At 49.9% G+C, this 19,490-nt stretch overlaps 1 protein-coding gene across 2 annotated transcripts in view; it reads left to right on the plus strand.

Annotated features, from left to right (window-relative positions):
- FAM167A (family with sequence similarity 167 member A) overlaps positions 1–19,290 on the plus strand; it is a 33,984-nt gene extending 14,694 nt beyond the window's left edge. For both annotated transcript variants that reach the window (XM_040626457.1, XM_008705076.2), the window contains one exon: positions 16,070–19,290. In XM_040626457.1, the coding sequence (XP_040482391.1) occupies positions 16,070–16,333 (264 nt within the window). In that variant the 3' untranslated portion in view covers positions 16,334–19,290. The remainder of the gene's footprint in view (positions 1–16,069) is intronic.
- Positions 19,291–19,490: the final 200 nt, after the last annotated feature.

The raw sequence follows: 19,490 nt of genomic DNA on the forward strand, positions 1-19,490 counted from the left end.
TCCGAGGTAACACTATACTGCGGGTCCACGGACCACACTTTGAGAAGCAAGGACTGAGAGGCAGGCATGACTAGAGCCAGAGGACCAAGAAGGGACCTCAGAGGAAAGCCCCAGGGATCCCCAGGCCTGAACCCTGAGCTGAGCCACTGCCATAGCTGCCCTTTTGGCTCCAGGCTCAGTCAGTCAATGGGTCTCTGGGAAGGAAGTCCCAGCATCCCACACTGAGTTGTCCAAGAACCAGATTCCATCAGAGAGTGTATGTCTGAGGTCAGAAGCAGCTCAGAGGCAGACTGGCAGGCAGGCCAACTTGAATGTGCAGTTCTGTCCACTTCGCTTCGGGGATTAAATAGTAACAAAGGCAACTCGTAAAATCCTTGGATTGGGTGGAAAACACGGAGTCCAACATCTGCGCAGCAAACGCAATCTCACATTTTTAGAATTTCAGTCAAAACATTCAACTTCATGTCATTTGTTTTCCTAATTTGTCATCTGTCAACTCACTGGAGATGTCATTAAAAATTAACCTGTTTTTTGGGGGGCGCCTGGGTGGCTCAGTCGTTAAGTGTCTGCCTTCAGCCCAGGTCTTGATCCCAGAGTCCCGGGTTCAGAGCCCACCGCCCGCACAGCAGGGAGCCTGCTTCTCCTTCTCCCTCTGCCCCTCCCTCCCACTCGTGCTCTCTCTCTCGCTCTCTCTCAAATAAAATCTTAAAAAAAAATTTAACCTGTTTTTTGAACCCAGTGAAAGTAGTTTCAAATAACCTTTGTTTTATTTTAAGCCCAGAGTTAAGTTTTCTCTACAGCTGGGCAGGCTCACTCCACCAGTTTGTCAGGCCCATATGCAAATTCGTCTTTTCTCCTCATGTGGCTAAGGTAGCAGATTAAAAATCTGTAATTCAGACAATCAGGTGGCTGTTTTCCCTCCAGGATGCCAAACCCTCAATTCTTTGGAAGTTTTGGCTCTGGAGTGGGTTTGCCCATAGAGGGCAGGCCCCCAAACAGCTCTGTGATTACCGCAGGGCTGTCCCAGGAGCCACTAACAAAACCAGTGAGACAGTTTGTTGTCATTGTTGACCCTTCCAGCGGCAGGCCATGCTGGGTCTGGACAGACGGGCTAGTCCACCCCATCTCCTACCTGGACAACTCAGAGGCAGAGAGTGACTGCCTGAATCTTATTTCCAAGGCAAGAAAGGATCCTAAGAGCTGCCTCGGTGGGTTCACTCTCCCTCTCTGCTCTCACCATGTTCCAGGGACCTGTAAGTAGGGCAGACTTTTCTTCCAGTCTCATGTGTTGGAGGTACAAGGAAGGTGGAGATCCTCAAACCCTGTTGGCATTACTCCTCCAAGAGAGGAAGCCCTGACCTTTGGCTTCCCCAAGTATCCTGGGCCCCTGTCGCCATCTGGCTATGGCAGGCAGGGCTACCACCTCTGTGTGCAGGGGACGGACCCGGAGCCCGGCCCAGGGGCCGTGCTGTATCTTTGCTTGTTCTGGACTGCTTACGTTGGCAGAGAGTCCCAGCCTCCAGCTCCTTGCCTTTGGGGCGGCCTCACTAGGTGGCCAAAGGCTGGGGGCAGTCCTTCAGGAAAGAGTGAGCTAGAAAGGGCACGCCCCAGATCCTGTGGGACTCAGCTCTCTAGAACATGTCACTAACCTCTGCGCTTGGTCCCAGAGCTTGCAGCACAAGGGGAAAGGGATGCTCGCTTGTCTTCTTTCTTCGACCAGGCTAAAATATTCCCCTTGCAACATTTTCCCCCGAAAGATAAAGAAAAGGGAAAAATCTTCCACTTGGCCTGCCTGGTGCTGAAACTAAAAATGAAACAGTCCAGCTTCCTAAGGGGTTGTCTTTGTGGCAAGAATCCTTGGGTGTGAGCAGATGTATTTCTTTTAGTTTCATGCAGGTGTTTGATACCCACAGAAAGCCCCCCGAAAGGTGTTTATGGTTGTTAGAAAAAGGGAAGAGGAACCTGACACGTTTTAATAATTCTAGGGCCTGCGTGGCAAGAGGTCATGGACCTGAACTCGGCTGGCCCCTCTGTGTCCACAGCTTGATTTCAACCTCTCCTGATTAAGCCTCTCTTGCTTGTGCTGCCCGCTTGGCAAGCACATGACTGGTGTGTCCCAGGCACAACCAACAAGGCCAGCGTTACCCATTTCCGCTGAATGACACAGCCGAACGGCGGCAGTTCAAACGCACTGAGCCTCATCTGATGACAGCTGCAGTAATGCCTCCCATCTAGGGAGCATGGTATGGTCCCCAAAGCATTTTAACATTCAGTGTCCTGGGAGAAGGCTTGGAGGTACTTGCTATTCCCATTTTACAGAGGGGAAGACTGAGCCTCAGAAAGATGCTAAACCTGGGATCAGAGAGGTTAAGTGACTTACCCAAGGTCATATGCAAGGATATGGCCAAACCAAGACATAGACTCACATCTCCTGGCTCCGGATCCAGATCGCTTACCTTCATACTAGGCATAGGTACTGACACTCAGTGTTCTGTCAGTGGGGCCGGGAGTTGTAAAAAAGCCTGTACTTAAAACCCAGCTGGGCACCTGGGTGGCTCAATCGGTGGGGCATCTGCCTTCGGCTCAGGTCCTGAGGTCCTGGGATCCTTGGATCCAGGGATAAGGTCCCGCATCAGGCTCCCTGCTCAGTGGGGAGGCTGCTTCTCCCTCTGCCTCTGCCTGTACCCCTGCTCATGTCTGCTTGCCCTCTCTCTCTGTCAAACAAATAAATAACATCTTTGAAGGAAATAAATAAATGAATAAAACCCTGCTGATTAGAGAACAGCACACACGTAAAGGGTGAGCAATGCCTTATAAGGACCCTGTCGCAGAGCCGGGACAGCTGTGGCCGTTTTATGATAAGGGTATGCTCAGAGCCGTCCAGGGAGCTGCCGGCTGAGCCAGGATTCGAGTCCCCAGACTTTCTAGTCCAGCTGTTCCTTTGCCCGACTGTGAATCTTCTCAGGGTAGCTGGGAGCTCTCAGCCTGCCCGGCACGAGCAACCTGCAGGATGAAGACTCTGTTCTAGTGATCTAGCCACTCACTTTAGTAACCCTTCGGTCATTACTAAGGTGTGTATAAACAGAGGCACCAGCAAAGGCAATAGGATGAAACACCAATGACCGTCATTTCCGAGTGCCAATATGATTCTTTGGATTTTTCTCTAGCTTCTGAGGTTTCTAAAATAGGAATACATTATATATCATTAGGAAAAAAAAGATTTAAAAATCAAAGGCAAAAGAAAGAAAAGTTCCAAGTTCCTCTCTGTCTTGACAATGTAATTGGTACACATGCCTCACCTTGTCATCTACAGGTTTTAAAAAAGGTATAGACTCTCCTAGACTAAGATAAGAAAATTGAGGCCTGGGTCCCCCGAAATTACCCACTCACGGTGAGAGCTGACAAGGTGGGGACCGTTGGCCATGAGATGAAGCTGACTCCAAGAATAGGTCCTGCCTCTTTCCTTCCCTTGACTGTCTTGCAGTTGAAAAGAGAGGAAGGTGGGAGACAGGAGCAGAGGCCTAATAGGGGCACCCACCCAGAATAGCAGCAGAAGGCAGGCCTGGGGCTGTAAGAGACAGGCGGGCGGGCAGTGGGGGGATCCTGTGATCCAATCCTCCATTCATCCAGTATAGCCAGAGTTCACGGGGGGGTCTGAGCTTAGGAGCTGGGTGCAGGTGGGAGAATGGGACAGGGTTCCTGCCTTTGTGGGGTTCCACTTTTTGTGGAGGAAACAGACACAAAACACAATGACACAGTGTGACAAGCGCTATACCAAGGGCATAATAAGTACAGTTCAAAATGCTTTGGGGAGCTGAGGTGCGCGCCGAGGGTCGCTGGGCGCCAGGCACAGCAGACAGTGAAATTAACCAAAGGGAAATACACAAATCCCGACCTTCTTCAGCAACCAGATCCATGTCTTTAAGTGTGATTGACATTAGGCTGCTCCTTATTTCCCGATCACATTTTTCCTACAATAAGGAAAGCTTGATTCCTCTGAGGGGCACCCTCCCAGTTATAACAACTACACAATATGTTAGTGTGTAGAAACTGTTGCAAGAGGCACCCAGGGCATTTGTTAAAAATACAGATCCTGCCCAACCCCCCGTGGAAATTCAGATTGCATAAATCCGGGGTGGTGTCAGGAATTTAACAAATGCCTGTGGGCGACTGTAGTGCAGCTGGGTCACTAACCAGTCACAGGTGGAGTGGGAAAAGCATCAACTTTGTAACTAAACTAGACTTCCCATCAGGTTCTACTATATCTTAGCTGTGCGATTTTAGGAAAACCGATGAACCGAGCCCCAGGTTTTGTCATTGTAAAATGGATCTAATAAATACCTACCTGGCAGAGTGTATGTAATAAATACCTACCGAGCTAGTCAGGTATTCTGTACTAAATGTCCTGTGCACAAGTCTGTTCATCACATCATTTAATACAGAGCTCTTTTAAGGTAGGCGCCATCCCCATCTTGCAGGTGGGAAAACTGAGGTAAAGTAACTTGGCCAACATCAACCTTCAGAGCAGGGGTTTGAACCCAGAGCTGCCCGACCTCAGAACCCCTGTGCTTTGAACGGCGGCTACACAATCAGTTGCTTCTGGGATCGAATGAGCATGTATCCACTTTGTATTTCACTTAGTTTTAGGCTCATTCAATACATCCTCTCAACTCCTGGAACTCTAGGCTATTATTCTCCAAAGTTCACTTGATTTTGCCCTTTTTCCAAGAACTCCCCTGTCCCTCTGAGAAGTCTTCATTATTCTAATACAAAGGCCATGTCTGGTGGCACAGAGGTTCAGAAGGGACTGTTCAAGCCTGAGACATCCCCCTGGGCTGAACATCCCCTTTTGCAGGGATGAATATTATTTTATAAGCTTCAGGACCCAACCCTGTCCCCAAGCTGCCACCAGCACCCCCCCCCCAAATCAGAACAAAACCTGAGCGCTGCCCAAAAGCTGTTGTTGGTCATGTCCCTGGGCACAGGCCTGAGCCAGACATAGCCAGTGAGCAGGCAAAAGCCAGGGATGGTGACAGAGAGGCTCACTCAAGGTGGCTGAGCCCTTGACAGGGGAAACGGTTTCCAGGTCTGTGCCAAGGGCCTGGCACTCAGGAGCCACGGCAGCCCAGGGAGAAGGAGAGTCCCAAGCCAGCGGGAAGTCCTGGCTTCTCTGCCTCCCGCACCCTCCCCCGCAGGGCAGGCACGCCCGCCAGCCCCAGCCCTGGAGGAGGACCCCCTCTGATAGAGCTAGCTCTAACAGGGCTAGCTAGAAGGATGCACAGAGCCGCCAAACACGAGAGCAGGAAGGAGCCAAAGGGCTGATCACCCTCATTTTTCAAGGAGGGCAAGAGTTATGCCCAGAGATCCTGTGAGTGCCCATCAGTCCGCTGTCACAGGCTTGGCCCAGCCCTCTCCAACCTACCACCCCCTCCCCCACCTACCACCCCCTCCCCCCCAAGCTCACACTCTGCCAGCAGCCCCCAGGGCCACCGCTGGCCTGGCCGCATTCCACAGCACTCACCAGTTGGTGACCTTACTGAGCACCTGGGGCATGTGGGGGAGGGGAGCAGCCCTGACTCCTGCCCTAACTCTGTACTATGAAGGGGGAGCTGGGTCACAGCCCCTTCCCAGGCACAGCAAATACTCTCCTGAGGTGGGCTTTGCATTCACCCCAGTGCCCTAAGCTGCTTCGGGTTCCCTCAGGCAGATGAGGCCCAAACCATCTGTTCTTTCTAAGGAGGCAGGCTCCAGGTTAATGGAGTGTGAAATGACTTTGGAGAGCAAAATGGCCTCAATCATGCCTGGAAGGTGGGGCAGAGAATAGATTAGCTTCACTTCCTCTTGAAGGTACCGTGAGAATCTATATATAGAAACTACAGATGCACGGGAGCCTTGATTACTCATACGAGCCCCAGCTCCAGAGAGCTCTTGTCCCACCAGCAGCAGTCCCTCACTCGTGGTCAGTGAGTGTTTCTGGCTGGTTCGTGGGCTTGCTCAGTACCCCATGTGAAACTCCCACTCCGTCCGTTTCCAAGCTGGGGAGCCCAGAACCCAGAAGTCTAGAAGCACCAACACAGGTGCTCTAGGGGTCTTCTCGGGACTCTCCACAGAAGTCAGGGTGCCTCAGCATCCTTCCTTCCATTGACAGCTGCCCTGGCCACAGCTGATTGATGTCCAGAAAATGTCTCAAGGAAGCACAATCCCCATCCTGGACCGTAAGTGCTCCCTGTAGGTACAATACGAAGGCAGTTCGAGGAGCTCGTGGGGGAGCAGGAACACGATCCCCGCAGGAGGGTCTCCCCTCCGGCAGCTCTCTCGCCCAGAGACACCCCAGCGGGGCCTCTTGTTCAGAGAGGCCAGGAAGCCAGCCCTCCCTGCAGCCTGGCTGGAGGCCTTGCTCCAGCAGCCTGCCTTGAGCGGCACAGCTCTAGGACTGGCTGTCGGCCCCACAAGGCCCCCACTGGCTGTCCAGGGCAGTGGCCGGGAAGCTGGGGAAGGCCCCACATTGGCCAAACTGAGGACACCCTGCCCGGCAGGGTCCCCTGCCTCCATTTCAAATCCTGAAGGGCTTTGCATTACCAGCTCTGTGAACCCAGCTAGGCCACGTGATAAAGGGGATTCTAACACCACCCTGCCAAGCCCACGGGGCTGTGCTAAAGTATGAGGAGCAACACAGGTGTCAGGTGTGAGTAATCATCTGCGAAGTGTGTGTGGGAAGCGTGATTTGGCAACTAGCTCTGCTCCCGGCCCTGTTGGTGACCAAAGAAGAATCCTACGGGGCCTCAGCACTCAAGGGCTCCTGTTAACTTAGTAGGGGATATAAGAGTGTCATACGGGAAATACTAAATACTTAGCTCTGTAGTTCTGGGGGATAAAGTGGAACTAATACTTATGGAACCTCGTGTCCTATACAGAGAGTCTTATATATGTGTTATTCATGTCATTCTCGAGAGCAGATATTATGATTATGCCCATTTCACAGATAAGGAAATTGAGGCTCAGACGGCTTGAGCACCTTGCCCAGAGTTGCACCACCAGTGAGTGGTAAATGAAGGCTTTGAACCCACAAGCCAGTGCTCTGTTCATTCTACTCACTGCCTCTCCACAGGCCTGGAGGGCAGCCTGGGTGAGAAAGTCAGGAAAGGTCCCCTAGGATTGTCCCAACTGGGGAAAATCAAAACCTGGCTCTGGGGAGGTATAGTCCATTGATTGATTGGTTGATTCATTCATTCATTCATTCATTCATTCATTCATTCATTCATTCAACAAATGGCTTTTGAGCACCAGAGCTATGCACCAGGCACTGGGATGGGCCTGGTGAATACATGGTAGTCATTTCTCCTTGGTGTTTTGCCACCTGGTCAGGGGACAGATGAGTCAACAAAGGCCTTGTGTAAGTGCTATGGTAGGAGGTACCCATGGTGGGGATTGTCACCCAACCTACAGGGTTTGGAGACAAGGGCTGGGCCTGAAGGATGATGGAATGGGAAAGAGTGGTTCTAGGGGAGGGAATAAGGACCCAGTGAGACTGCCATGGAGGGTAAGAGGTTCAGAATGGGAGAGCTGAGGCTGGAGAGAACAAGGGAGCCAGGAGGGCTGGTGGTACCTTTGAAAGGTTTGAAGAAGGGGGAGACCTACCCATCAGCCTTTTGAGTGTAGGGCCCAGTGCAGACAGTGGGAGGGGAGGCAGGAAGGAACCCACAGCATGGAGTGTGGGGTGCGGGGTGACTGTGGGCATGCTGATCTGGGCTTGTCCTTCCCACCCCGGCCACAGCGCCCGTCTCGTCTGCTCTCACTCAATCAAAGCACACAGGATTCCTTTCTTGGGTGTTTAGCTTCCAGGCCCACCTCATGCCCAGGATGCAGTCTTACCAGGGAGGGGAAGGTGGTCAGCATGCCCTTTCCATAAAGGGGTCACATCACTTCCCAGAGCCACTCATCTCACTAGGGGCTGATCTAGGATTATGTGTTAGTCTCTAGGTGCTACTCCAACAAAATACCCCAGCCTGGGTAGCTTCTGAACCACAGACACCTAATTCTCACAGCAGGAGGCTGCAAGGCCAGGATCAGGGGACCAGCACGGTCAAGAGAGGCCCTCTTCCGGGTCACAGACTTCTCGCTGAGTCCTCACATGGGGGAAGAAGAGGTGAGGGATCTCTCTGGAGTTTCTTTATAAGAGTGTTAATTCCCATTCATGACTTAAGCGCATCCCCAAAAGCCCCACCTCCAAATACCATCACATTGGGCATTAGGATTTCAACATGTGAATTTTGGGGTCACACAAACATTCAGACCAAAGCAAACTGGAACCCAGAGCCTCCGGGGATGGATCTGGGGGCTATTTGGGTTGCAGTTTGTCCTTGAGGCCAGCCTGGCAGGTGAAAAGGCAGTGTGACCTGGGACCTTTCACGTCTGAGACCTGATATATACGTAGAGCTTGACTCTTGCCACAGGGGACGGACAGTCCCTGGCAGGGTCTGAAGGGTGTCCTGCTCTCTTCCCTGGCTCTGGGCTCCGATCAGATTTTCCCTCCCAGCAGACAATGGCTCCAGGGGGAGCACGAGAGCCCCTCGGGGGAGCTGAGACAGATGAGTCATCTTCTGCCCAGGGGATGGGAGCCGTGGTGCCCTTCTGTCCACCCACACCCCGGGCCAGGGACAGCCTGGCGCCTGCCCGAGCAGCTGTGAGCACAGCCTCTACTTTGCCAGCAAGCATGGTCTGCTGCCACCAGACTGGACGCCTTTGGAAAGCGTGTTCCAGCTTTCACTCGAGTCAACAGCTTTGCTGGAAAACCGGTCCAGCAACAGTTTGGTTTCTAGGGATGTTTGAAAAACATTTTTTAAAAATTTTCCCAGACCCTAAAGTGGCCTCTAGCAGCACATTTCAATGACCCCACTTGCTTTCTTTCCTAACAGCATTATTTTGGCTTTTTCTCAGAGGCCAAACCCAAGATCAAATAATGAATAATATTTTCTCCAGGTTTCTAAGTGTGTTCCTACACAGCACTGATGAAAACAATAAGCTGGACCTTTCGGTTAAGTTCTATAAATCACCAGACAGCTTACAAAAACTATTTCTAAGGTTCAAGAATGAAGTCTCATGGAGAATACAGCGTATTCTGTCCTTTCATGCACTGCTGAGAAAATGGCCTGGATTTTCATACTCAGTCTCTCTTCAACATCAGTCAGAGCCTAATGGTGACTGCGGGGCTGGGGTGGCTTAGATCCAAGCCTCAGAAACCGGGATTAAACAAAATGCCTTGATCACCTCGAGATTTTTCTGTCTTCCTGGATCTGTGCTAATCCCAGCGCACCTCAATCCAGCTCATTCATAGCTCCTTGTTTGCCCTGGGCCTAGGGCCTTTTCTGGGGTGAGCTTTAGAGATAGACTTGCAAACCTCTGCCCCTAATGTGCTGGCTGGGGTGCACAGGGCCGAGTCTCAAGCCATGGTTCCCGTTCTGTTGTTTCTCCAAATTAAGAGAACAGAAGCTTTCCGGGGCAAAGGCGCAGGATCGTCCAGAAAGCAAAGGACTGGAGACTGGCAATGAGGCAGATCAGGAACAGGGCTGCAAGGAGGCCCAGTGCTGGAGAGAGGAGGGTGTGTCCCACAGGCCATGCACTAGCACTCGCTGCCGGAAGCAGGAGCTGCGGGGGGACAAAGGCGGCATGTTCAGAAGAATTGCTTCTTGCGCTCAGTTACGTGTCTTTTGTATTTTTTCAAACTCCTTAAATCCTCAGGGCATTTTACCTGCAGAGAGCAGACCCAACAAAGCGTCTAGTGTATCCCACTGACCAGGAATAAAGGTGTTAGCCAGAACCTCGCTCTTTTAAGACTTTATTCATCAAGAAACAGACATGCTGGCTTCCCTGGAACGCCAAGACATCATTCAGGGTTTGAGACTGAGCAGGTGAACACAGGGCAAGTGGGCAAGGAATGCTGAGGAGGGAAGCAAACCATCCAGATTGCCACAAATTCCCGCCTCTCCCAAATGCTGCAGGGGCCGTTGCCAAAGAACGAAACTCTCTCTTCCCCTTGCCTGTTGGTCTGAGCCCCTCCTTCTGTGGTCACTGCTCCTCCGACTTACTGAGAGAAGCCTTCAACCTCCCAGACCACTCCACCTCCTTCAGGGTCTGGTGGGTTCCCAGTGCCACCCACGTTAAAGACTGTGTCCCACAGACTGGGCTGGCTGGCCAAGACGGATCCTCCTCGCCAACTCCTGCAATGTCCACACGCGCCTCAGGGGGGTGTTTGCCTGGGACCAGGGGAAGGCTTTTAGGACACGGGACTTGGGGGTGGGAGCTAAAACCAGGAAGGTTCTGGGCAAACCAGGTCGGAGTGATCACCCCAAATGTGTAGCTTTTGTTGTTTCTTTAATGGGGGTAAAATATATGACTATTACATAAAATTACCATTTTAACCATTTTTAAGTGTACGATTTGTTAGGTACATTCACAGCGTTGTGCTGTAATCATCACCACTGTCTATCTCCAGACGTGCTTTCTTCTTCCCCAGCTGAAACTTTGTCCCCAGTAGACACTCACTCTCCATTCTCCTATCTCCCCAGCCCCTGGCAACCCCCATTCTATTTTCTGTTTCTATGAGTTTGACTACTTAGGTATGTCATTTAAGTGCAATTGTAAAGTACTTGGGCCTTTTGTGGCTGGCTTGTCTCTTATATATCGTCCTCAAGGTCCCCCATGCCGTGGCATAGGTCGGGATGGCGGAATGATATGCCATTGTACACACAGACCATAGTTAATCTGTACCTCCATCAATGGACACATGGGCTGCTCCCACCTTTTGCTTCTTGTAAATAATGCTGCTCAGACACGACTATACAAGTTAATGTTCAAGCCCCTGTTTTCAATTCTTGCAGGGCTATACCCACGAGAGGCCTTGCTGGATCATGTGGCAATCCTATGTTTCATTTTTTGAGGAACTGCCGCATGGTTCTCCACATCAGTTTACTGCAATGTTGGTTTCGATTCCACCCCTCCCAGAGGCAGGAATCAGCCCGTCTTCTAACTCCCCCTGAGACTTGGCTGCAGAGACCTCCCAGCAACGTGCTGTCCCATGAGGTCCTTCCGTGAATTTCCTCGTCTGGCCATCCTACCCTCGTTGGCTACAGCCAAGCACCGCTATTGCCGCGAGGCCACCGATCAGCCGCCTTCTCCTTCATGGGCCTCCTCGCCCGGTAGGAACATGCCTCTCACGCAATGTGCTGACAGCCGCCACACACTGACATTTCTCCCCCTTTCACCGAGCACTGTGCCCTAATTACAGGATTACTGTGATTGCAGGCGCTCCTTCGAAATTGCAGCAAGCATCTTTATTCTGCAGGAACGACAGTCTACCCTGGGCAGGGGGATTAGAAATCAGCACGTCCTACAGTGGAGTCTTTGCCAGGGAGAACATTAACCCACACTGATCGTTGAGTCACCAAGACTGGGTTTTAGGGCCAGCGTCTCAGTTGCTTTAATAAAGTCTTGAATGTGGGAGGATCTGGCTGGTTCCCACGTTCTGCACCTTGGCCCGGAGAGAAAAAGCTTGAACGGGGAACCTCTTACCTTTGTTTGACTGGCAGCGTTCAGCTCACTTGGATACCACTTATTATCTACTATGCTTCTCTCGTAGCCCTTTGGAATAAACAGTATCCCTTCTCTCTAGATGAAGACAGACGTTCAGGCAGCGTTAGTGACTCACCCAAAGCCACACAGCTAGTGACGGCAGGGGGTCCACTGGAACCCAGAGTCTAACCCCAGAGCAATGGATTTCCCACATCTACTGCCTCTGGGACCCAGCCCACCTCCAGGTAAGCAGAAGCCATGGAGAGGCCCCCAGCTCTGGGTTCTGATGGGCCCCTCGGTGATCCAAGTGTACCACGCCCCTGTTGGCTGATCCTGGACAGTCCCTTAAACTTCTCTGAGCTAGTTTCCTCATCTGGAACACAGATCGAAATCGCTCTCATCTAGAGCTGTGAGCAGATGCAGTGAAGTAATACGTGTCAACTGCACCTGACGGTGTGTGGCAGAAGATGGCGTGGGAGGTCACTGCTGCCAGAGTGCCTCCTTGGCAGAGAAGAAAGGAGAAGGCAGGACGGCCTCGATCCCCAGCCCAGACCCCCTCTCAGCTTTCCCACCTTTCTCCGGAGCTGCCATTCTTCCAACTCACTGCAAACAGGAGCAGCGATGACATATGTTCACTGAACATTTCTGAAAAGGTTAAAATCTGAAAAGCTTCTTAGCTGTATGAACCTTGTGGACATGAGGCTGAGTGCAATAAGCCAGTCACAAAAGGACAAATTCTATATGAGTCCGCTTACAGAAGGAACATGGAGCAGTCACGTTCAGAGAGACAGAGAGTGAAATGGTGGTGGTTGCAGGGGTGGGGGGAGCTGTTTAATGAGGACGGAGTTTCAGTTTGACAAGATGGGAGGTCTGGAGCTGGACGGTGGAAATGGTTGCGTATCATTGAGAACGTGCTTAGTGCCACTGAATTGTCATCTAAATGTGATGAAGACGGTAAAAATATTATGTTCTGTGTGTTTTACCACAATGAAAAAATGAAAAAAAAAATGCTGGGGGGCATCTGCATATTTTGCTTAAGTTTTTTTGGTTTTTGTTTTTTGGTTTTTTAGGTTTTCTTTTCTTTCTTTCTTTTTTTTTTTTTTTTTTAGCTGTGGGAGCTCATTTCTGTATGGATCTGGTCTGATCACAGCAGAGTTACTGTTGGGGGAGGGCTCAAATTAATGTTCAAGGCACAGAGTCACCCTGTGATATTGGAACAAACACTGTTTCTCTGATCATCAGATGCAGCGGCTGATTTACATTCAGGGATCATAACAAAATATATAATCCCAGTGACTCCTAGGACAGGTGCTCACACTGAAGTGCCCGCAGAACCAGGGCCTCGGAAAACAGCAGCTTCCCAGTCCCTCGTGGTCCTTTGGGGCACCAACAAGTACAATGGCCAGAATCTTCAGCCCTGTTAGAAGTGTGGTCTAATTCCTCTTCTTTCCCTTATGCAGAGTTGAATGAATCCAGGCTGAATGAGTGTGTGAAATGGCTCCACCAAGGTGGGCTTTGTCCAAAAAGAACTGGTCACATGCTTTACTATCACCCTTCTTTCCAGCTAACTCTGATGGGATTTCAACCCTAAATTGTTCTCTGACCTCTGACTGGATCTATGAGCCATAGAAAAAGAGACCTTTTCCTCCACCAGGCACCCCTGCGGGCCACATCTCACAGATCCTCCCAGATACCTGCTCAAACCCGAAATTCTCCAACTTTCAAGGATTTTTTCAGACCTAAGATCCAATTCTTGGGGCCAAAATTCAAACCTAAACCATGAAGTTCCTATCTTTTCAAAGAGTTCTATCTTCAAATTATAAATACTCCCGGATAAATGGTTCAATCAAGACTCCTCAAAGACCATATTAGATGAAGCAATGGGTGTGAGCTGGCACTGCCTTTCAGACAAATTTGACCAGCATCTCCTTCAGAAGGGTTTTAGACAACAGCCCACTTCTGGGCATGACTAAGGGCTCCGTAATGAATGAATGACCAACTGCCTTGTGATGAGCCCACCATCATTAGTTTGGTGCTATTCTAAATCAATAGGATATTTTTAAAGATTTATTTATTTTAGAGAGAAAGAGAGCAGGGGTGGGAGCAAAGGGAGAGGGAGAGAATCTCAAGCAGACTCCCCACTGAGTGGATCCCAGGACCCCAAGACCATGACCTGACCTGAAATCAAGATCAGATGCTTAACCCACTGAGCCACCCAGGCGCCCCAAAAGAATTTCTGATTGGCAATAAATTTGGGTTTTTATGCCCAAGGATTGAGAATAAACAAATAAACTGGGGACTATGAATGTTAATCCCAATTTTGCCATTAAATACTTTGCTGATCCTCATGCAAGACTTTTTATCAAGATCATTCTCATCTATAAAATGGAAAGAAAAGGTACCTGTAGAAATACATTTAAAAATAAAAGAGAAAAAAAAAGAACAATGGAATGCTTACTGGTAAAGTCGTTTTCTACCAGGCAATGCACTGGATTCCAAACCTTAACAGGTTAAAGTGAGACCGTTTGTGTTCACTTGCATAACGAAGGGGAGGGTCCCTCTGGGATCTCATGGTTGATTTCTCCACATCAGTTTGGTTCCAAGCACCAGGTAAAGGACATGGCTGAGCTTGAAGACACAAAACTGCGAAAATAATAACCCCTTGCAATGACAGAGTGAACAGTGAGAAGGAATCAAATATCATGTCAAGTAGGAGCAGTTGAGGACCTGTCTTAGGGATGAAGTATTGTTAATGGAAAGTGCTCTGTGCTGGGAGCCTGAGGAGATCCTGTGACCTCCAATCCCTATCACTGTCATGGCACAACTGTGAAACAGAGAACTCACTGACACTCTTCCAGACTTGTAAACTACTCAGCCAAGCTGTCCTGCTAATCCTTCGGGGCTGGCTGTACAGTACTAACAAAGTCGGCACACGGATGAATTTTGGAAACTGTAAAGATGTTAAAACAGGTGTGGGGTTATTATCACTTCCCTCTTCAATAGAAAAAAAACCCTGAGTCCCCAAAAAGATCATAAGCCTTTAGTTAGTTCACTGAGCCCGGGACTAGCTCCATACCCGCCCTACTCAACCGTACCTGAAGAGGCGGGGCTTCCTTTTCAGTGGCTTGGGCTCTGGAGTCTGATTGGGTTTCTCATCTCAACTTGCCATTTATGCCCTTTGTGACTTGACACAATGACTGATTTCATTAGTTTCTGCCTCTTCATCTCTAACTTGTGGATGATGATGGTGATATTACTTAACAGATCTGTAGTGAAGAGTAACTGTAGCATGTTGATATACCCATTATTGACTGAATTTTTGTGCCCCCCCTCCAAATTCATATGTTGAAGCCCTACCCCCAGTGTGATGGTATTTGGAGGTGGGTCTTTAGGAGGTAATTAGATTTTGAGGTCATTAGAGTGGGGCCCCCATCATGAAATTAATGTCCTTATGAAAAGAAAGAAAGCTGAGCTTTCTCTTTCCAACATGTGGATATACAGCAAGGTGGCCATTTGCAAGCCAGGAAAAGGTCCTTAGTAAGAAGAGCATCAGCCCACCCCTTGATCTTGAACTTCTTGACCATGAGAACTATGAAAAATAAATGTCTATTGGTTAAGCTTTCCAGTCTGTGATGTTTTATACAGCAGCCTGAGCAGACTAATACATACCTGAAAAGCTTAGAACAGTGCCTGGTTCATAGTAAAGCATTCAGTAAATATTAGCATATATTTACATATTGTTTGGCTTTTTTGAACCCTTATTAAGAAATATTACAGGCAGTGGTGCCTGGGTGGCTCAGTGGGTTGAGCATCCAACTCTTGGCTTAGGCTCAAGTCATGATCTCATGGTCATGAGCTCCGAGGTGGGCTTAGTGGGGAGTCTGTTTGAGGATTCTCTCCTCTCTCTCTCTCTCTCTCTCTCTCTCTCGCTTTGCCCCTCCCCCTGCTTGCACTCCCTCTCTCAAATAAACAAAATCTTTTAAAAAAATATTGCAGGTATTCTAAAATGTTTAAAGTTTTAAAGAATAATCTAACAGTATACCCACCACCCAACATAAGGTATAAAACATTACCAATACAACTGAAGCCCCCATATACTTTCCCCGACCACCTTCTTTCCTTCCCACCCAGAGGTAATCATGCTCCTGAATTTGGTACTTATCACTCCTTTATACTCTTTCTCTGTCTGTACCTATCTATTAACAGTGAGACTGAACCTTTAAGCCAGAACTGAGATGTGCCTCTTCCAGAAGGATTTAGACATAGTATCTAGCTTAGCACAAAGTATTGTTTGGAAAACCCATCTGTCCCCATTCGTCATCTTGCTTTGTGTGTCTTTTCACCTTCCTGAGCAGGGAATGTGCCAATATCTCCAGGTGGACCCAGTGATGATGCAAGCCATTAATTAGGTCTCCATTCAGCAGGTCTGTGTTTGTCAGAGACTCTGGAGAGGCAAGCCCCAGCCTAGCTCTTTGCTGATGCCTCCCCTCCTCCCTTCCAGATGGAGATGCGGCTGCAGGACCAGCAGCTGGCCAGACAGCTCATGCGCCTGCGCAGTGACATCAACAAGCTGAAGATCGAGCAGACCTGTGACCTGCACCGGAGGATGCTCAACGATGCCACCTACGAGCTAGAGGAACGGGACGAGCTGTCTGATCTCTTCTGTGACTCCCCGCTCGCCTCCTCCTTCAGTCTCTCCACCCCACTCAAGCTCATTGGTGTCACCAAGATGAACATCAACTCCCGGAGGTTCTCTCTGTGCTGAGAAGCCCTGGAAGGGGGTGGAGGAGCCAGAGCTGAGTGTTCGGGAGGCAGAGGGGAGGGATCGTGGGAAGGGCGTTGAGGCTGAGTTACCCTGAGTGGGTCTCCCCAGGGGCTTTCCTGTGGCTGGTGAACCGTGGGCCCTCAGACCCACGGCAGGTGCTTTCTCAGGGGCCCCAGCTGTGGAGCCCTGCAACCCCTTGACTATCCGTCACCCAAAGTGTTCTGCAGAAGGGCTGCCCCATCCAGATGTTCAAGGAGACCTGGCTCCCAGCATGACACGTCTCCATCCTCCCCTCGTTGACCCCCATTCCTGTTTCCCGGAATCACTGGTGCTATGATCTGGGAGCCCAAAAAGGGGCCCCCAAACGCTGTGATTCTTGCAGAAAGCTCCCCCAAGGGCACTGAGCATCCAGGGAGGAGGTGATCAGGTGTGCCAGATGAACCTGTCTCCTGTTGCTGTCCTCTGAGTATGGGCTCAAATTCATCCTAGACGGGTGACTCAGCAATCCTGACAGGGACCCACCAGGAAAGGAAAACCAGAAGGAATGACAAAGTGGAGCTCGGGAACATGGGCCCCACAGCCGCCACCAGCACCTCTGCTGAGCGGCTGGTCGAGGCTGCCGTCAGTCTTAGACCTTGGCACTACCAGTGCTGGGTCGGTCGATCATTTCCAGCGCGTGCCAGGACACACCAGAACAACGTGAGTGGAGCAAACACAGATGCCCTCTCTGTTGCCTCCCCTGGCCCCACACACCAATCCCAATCTCCAAAGAGCCCCTTTGCCTCCACCCTGCACCTCCAGGGGAGTGCCTGAGTGAACTAGGCAAGTCTGTCTGTGGATTTCCCATCACCGACTTCTGGTGGCGTCACCTTTGTCCCCTTCTTGCCCTCCCCAGAAAGCCTCGAGGGAGCTCACAAGCTCACCCTGAGCATCCTCTGGCATTCTATGCCTGATTTAAACCGCTAATTTTAATTGAATCAGACTGTTACTAATCTGTTGCTAACTTGTTCACAACTGTTCGATTTTTGTCCAAATGGTGATGCCAGTTGGGTAGGTCAAGTGCAGTAGTTCAGGATTTGATTTGAAAATGTTCTCCCTAAATAAAAAACATGAGGATCAGCAAGGTGAGGACTGAGACCTCAACAGGGAGGAAAGTTAGCCTCATAGAATGCCACATGGCGCAGGGTCTCCTGCCAGCTTGAGGGGGTGGGGGTGGCTTTTGACATCATCTTCTTCAAGCCTTCTTGTTCGTAAAGGAGTAAAATGAAGCCAGGGAAAGAGGATGACTTCCCTCAGATTCCATGGCTCCTTAGTGGCTATAGACTATCACAGTTTAAATCATTATTAAGAATGCCTAGATAGCTCATATATCAATGAACTTGAACCCCAAAGATGGTCCTAATGCTTTGCCAAACCCACAAACTGCCAAGCCCTCTACTCTCCACCTCACGCAGCCCCCGCGGGTACCTCTCACTTTGCAATTCAGAATATTTGGGTCCAACTCAGAGCAATGCCTGGAAAGTGGACCCACAGAACATGTATCACCGATCACATTTCCATCGTTGAAGTAAGGTGTCCTGATGTTTTTTCATGTTTCATCTTCCCATGTAGTCTCACTGGGGTCCATGCACACTTCACACACACACACACACACACACACACACACACACACACACACACCCCTTGACCCACATTGGGAAGGTTGTTTTTCTTTTGTGGGCTGGCAGGGGGAGGAGGTGAATGAATGGTCCCTAGTTAGAAAAGAACCTGGTCTCTTTCTTGTGATTTCGAAGATCCAGAGGCTTTAAGCTTCCTTCGAAAAAGGTATAGCAACATAGCTGTGTTTTCTGCCTGACTCTGAGCAGTGACTGAAGTCTGAGGCTCAGAGGACTGGTCCACCTGGGTGGAATGCCAGACCCTTTAGAGCTCTTCCCCCTCAGGCAGGAAAGGAGGGGGATTTTCTGGACCCCGCCCTGTCTCTCCTCAGAGATTATGTACAAGCACTGCCAAGTCCCCCCGGAGGCCTTCCTGCCAGGCTGCTCTGAGATGCGTCCTTGAGATCGCAGGGTAGCAGGCTGGCCTACACACACCCCTTGCTCTGGAGGGGCACACGTTTACACACACCCACACAGGAAAGCCCATTCCATATGCTGAAAGTAATGCCAAACTGGGTTGTTTTTTTTTTCTTTCTAGAAATCAGTCGTTACAAGAATTGAAAATTTGGATTCAACTGAAGCTGATTTAGTTGATTTTGTCGATCCAGTTGAATTGGAGTCAACTGGGCAATTTAGTTGTTCAGCTCACCTAACATCCCCTTCCTTTCTTTTTACCTAGAGGAAACTGAGATCAAGGCACACTTTTTGGAACAGGTTCAACGTCTCAGCTCTTTTACTTAGTTAACCCTAAGAGAATTTAATTTGGGAATGAGGACGGAGGAGAAAGGGGAGGGGACCAGAGATGAGAGTGGAGGGGATAGACGGGGTGCGTCTCCTTACTCAGTATCCAGCTTCTGTTAGTTCCCTTATTCCCACAGGGAACACAAATAACTCACCAAATTAGTTCAGTGTTGTAAAGTCCCTACCTTGTTGGGGCCAAGCGATGGCTGCGGGTCACCTGTGACCTGACCTGTGTCGCCAGCATTCTGGGGCCGCCTTCTGGCCTACCACATATACACAATACTGTTTGCAGCTTAACTCATCATCTACCCATCTCTGTGTCATCCCCAAGGACCCTGGGTGTAAACCACCATGCACGGCAGTGTGTGATGCCTTCACGGACTCAGCAGAGATCACAGAGGCCCGGAGAGCCTGGGGAGGCTTGAGAGGGTCTGGTCCAGCCCCGGGCCTCCTCCTTGTAGCAATACCAAGTGCTATTACATAATCGATGGACAATTTATAATCTTATTTTTTATGATTCTTTGTTTCTATATTGCTGTTAGAGGAAGTGAAATAAAAATATTTCAAAAGAAGATACTGTATAGGGGGAGACATTTGTTTTCTTTTGCCTTGTTCCTATTATAGCATGCAGAGAAGGAAAGAGAAAGAGAGAAGGAGAAGGGAGGGGGGAAGGAGGAGGGAGGGAGGGAGGGAGGGAGGGAGGGAGGGAGGAAGGAAGGAAGGAAGGAAGGAAGGAAGGAAGGAAGGAAAGGCGAGAAGGA

Source organism: Ursus maritimus, unplaced genomic scaffold, assembly GCF_017311325.1.
Source record: "Ursus maritimus isolate PB19 unplaced genomic scaffold, ASM1731132v1 scaffold_11, whole genome shotgun sequence".
Classification (NCBI taxonomy): domain Eukaryota; kingdom Metazoa; phylum Chordata; class Mammalia; order Carnivora; family Ursidae; genus Ursus; species Ursus maritimus.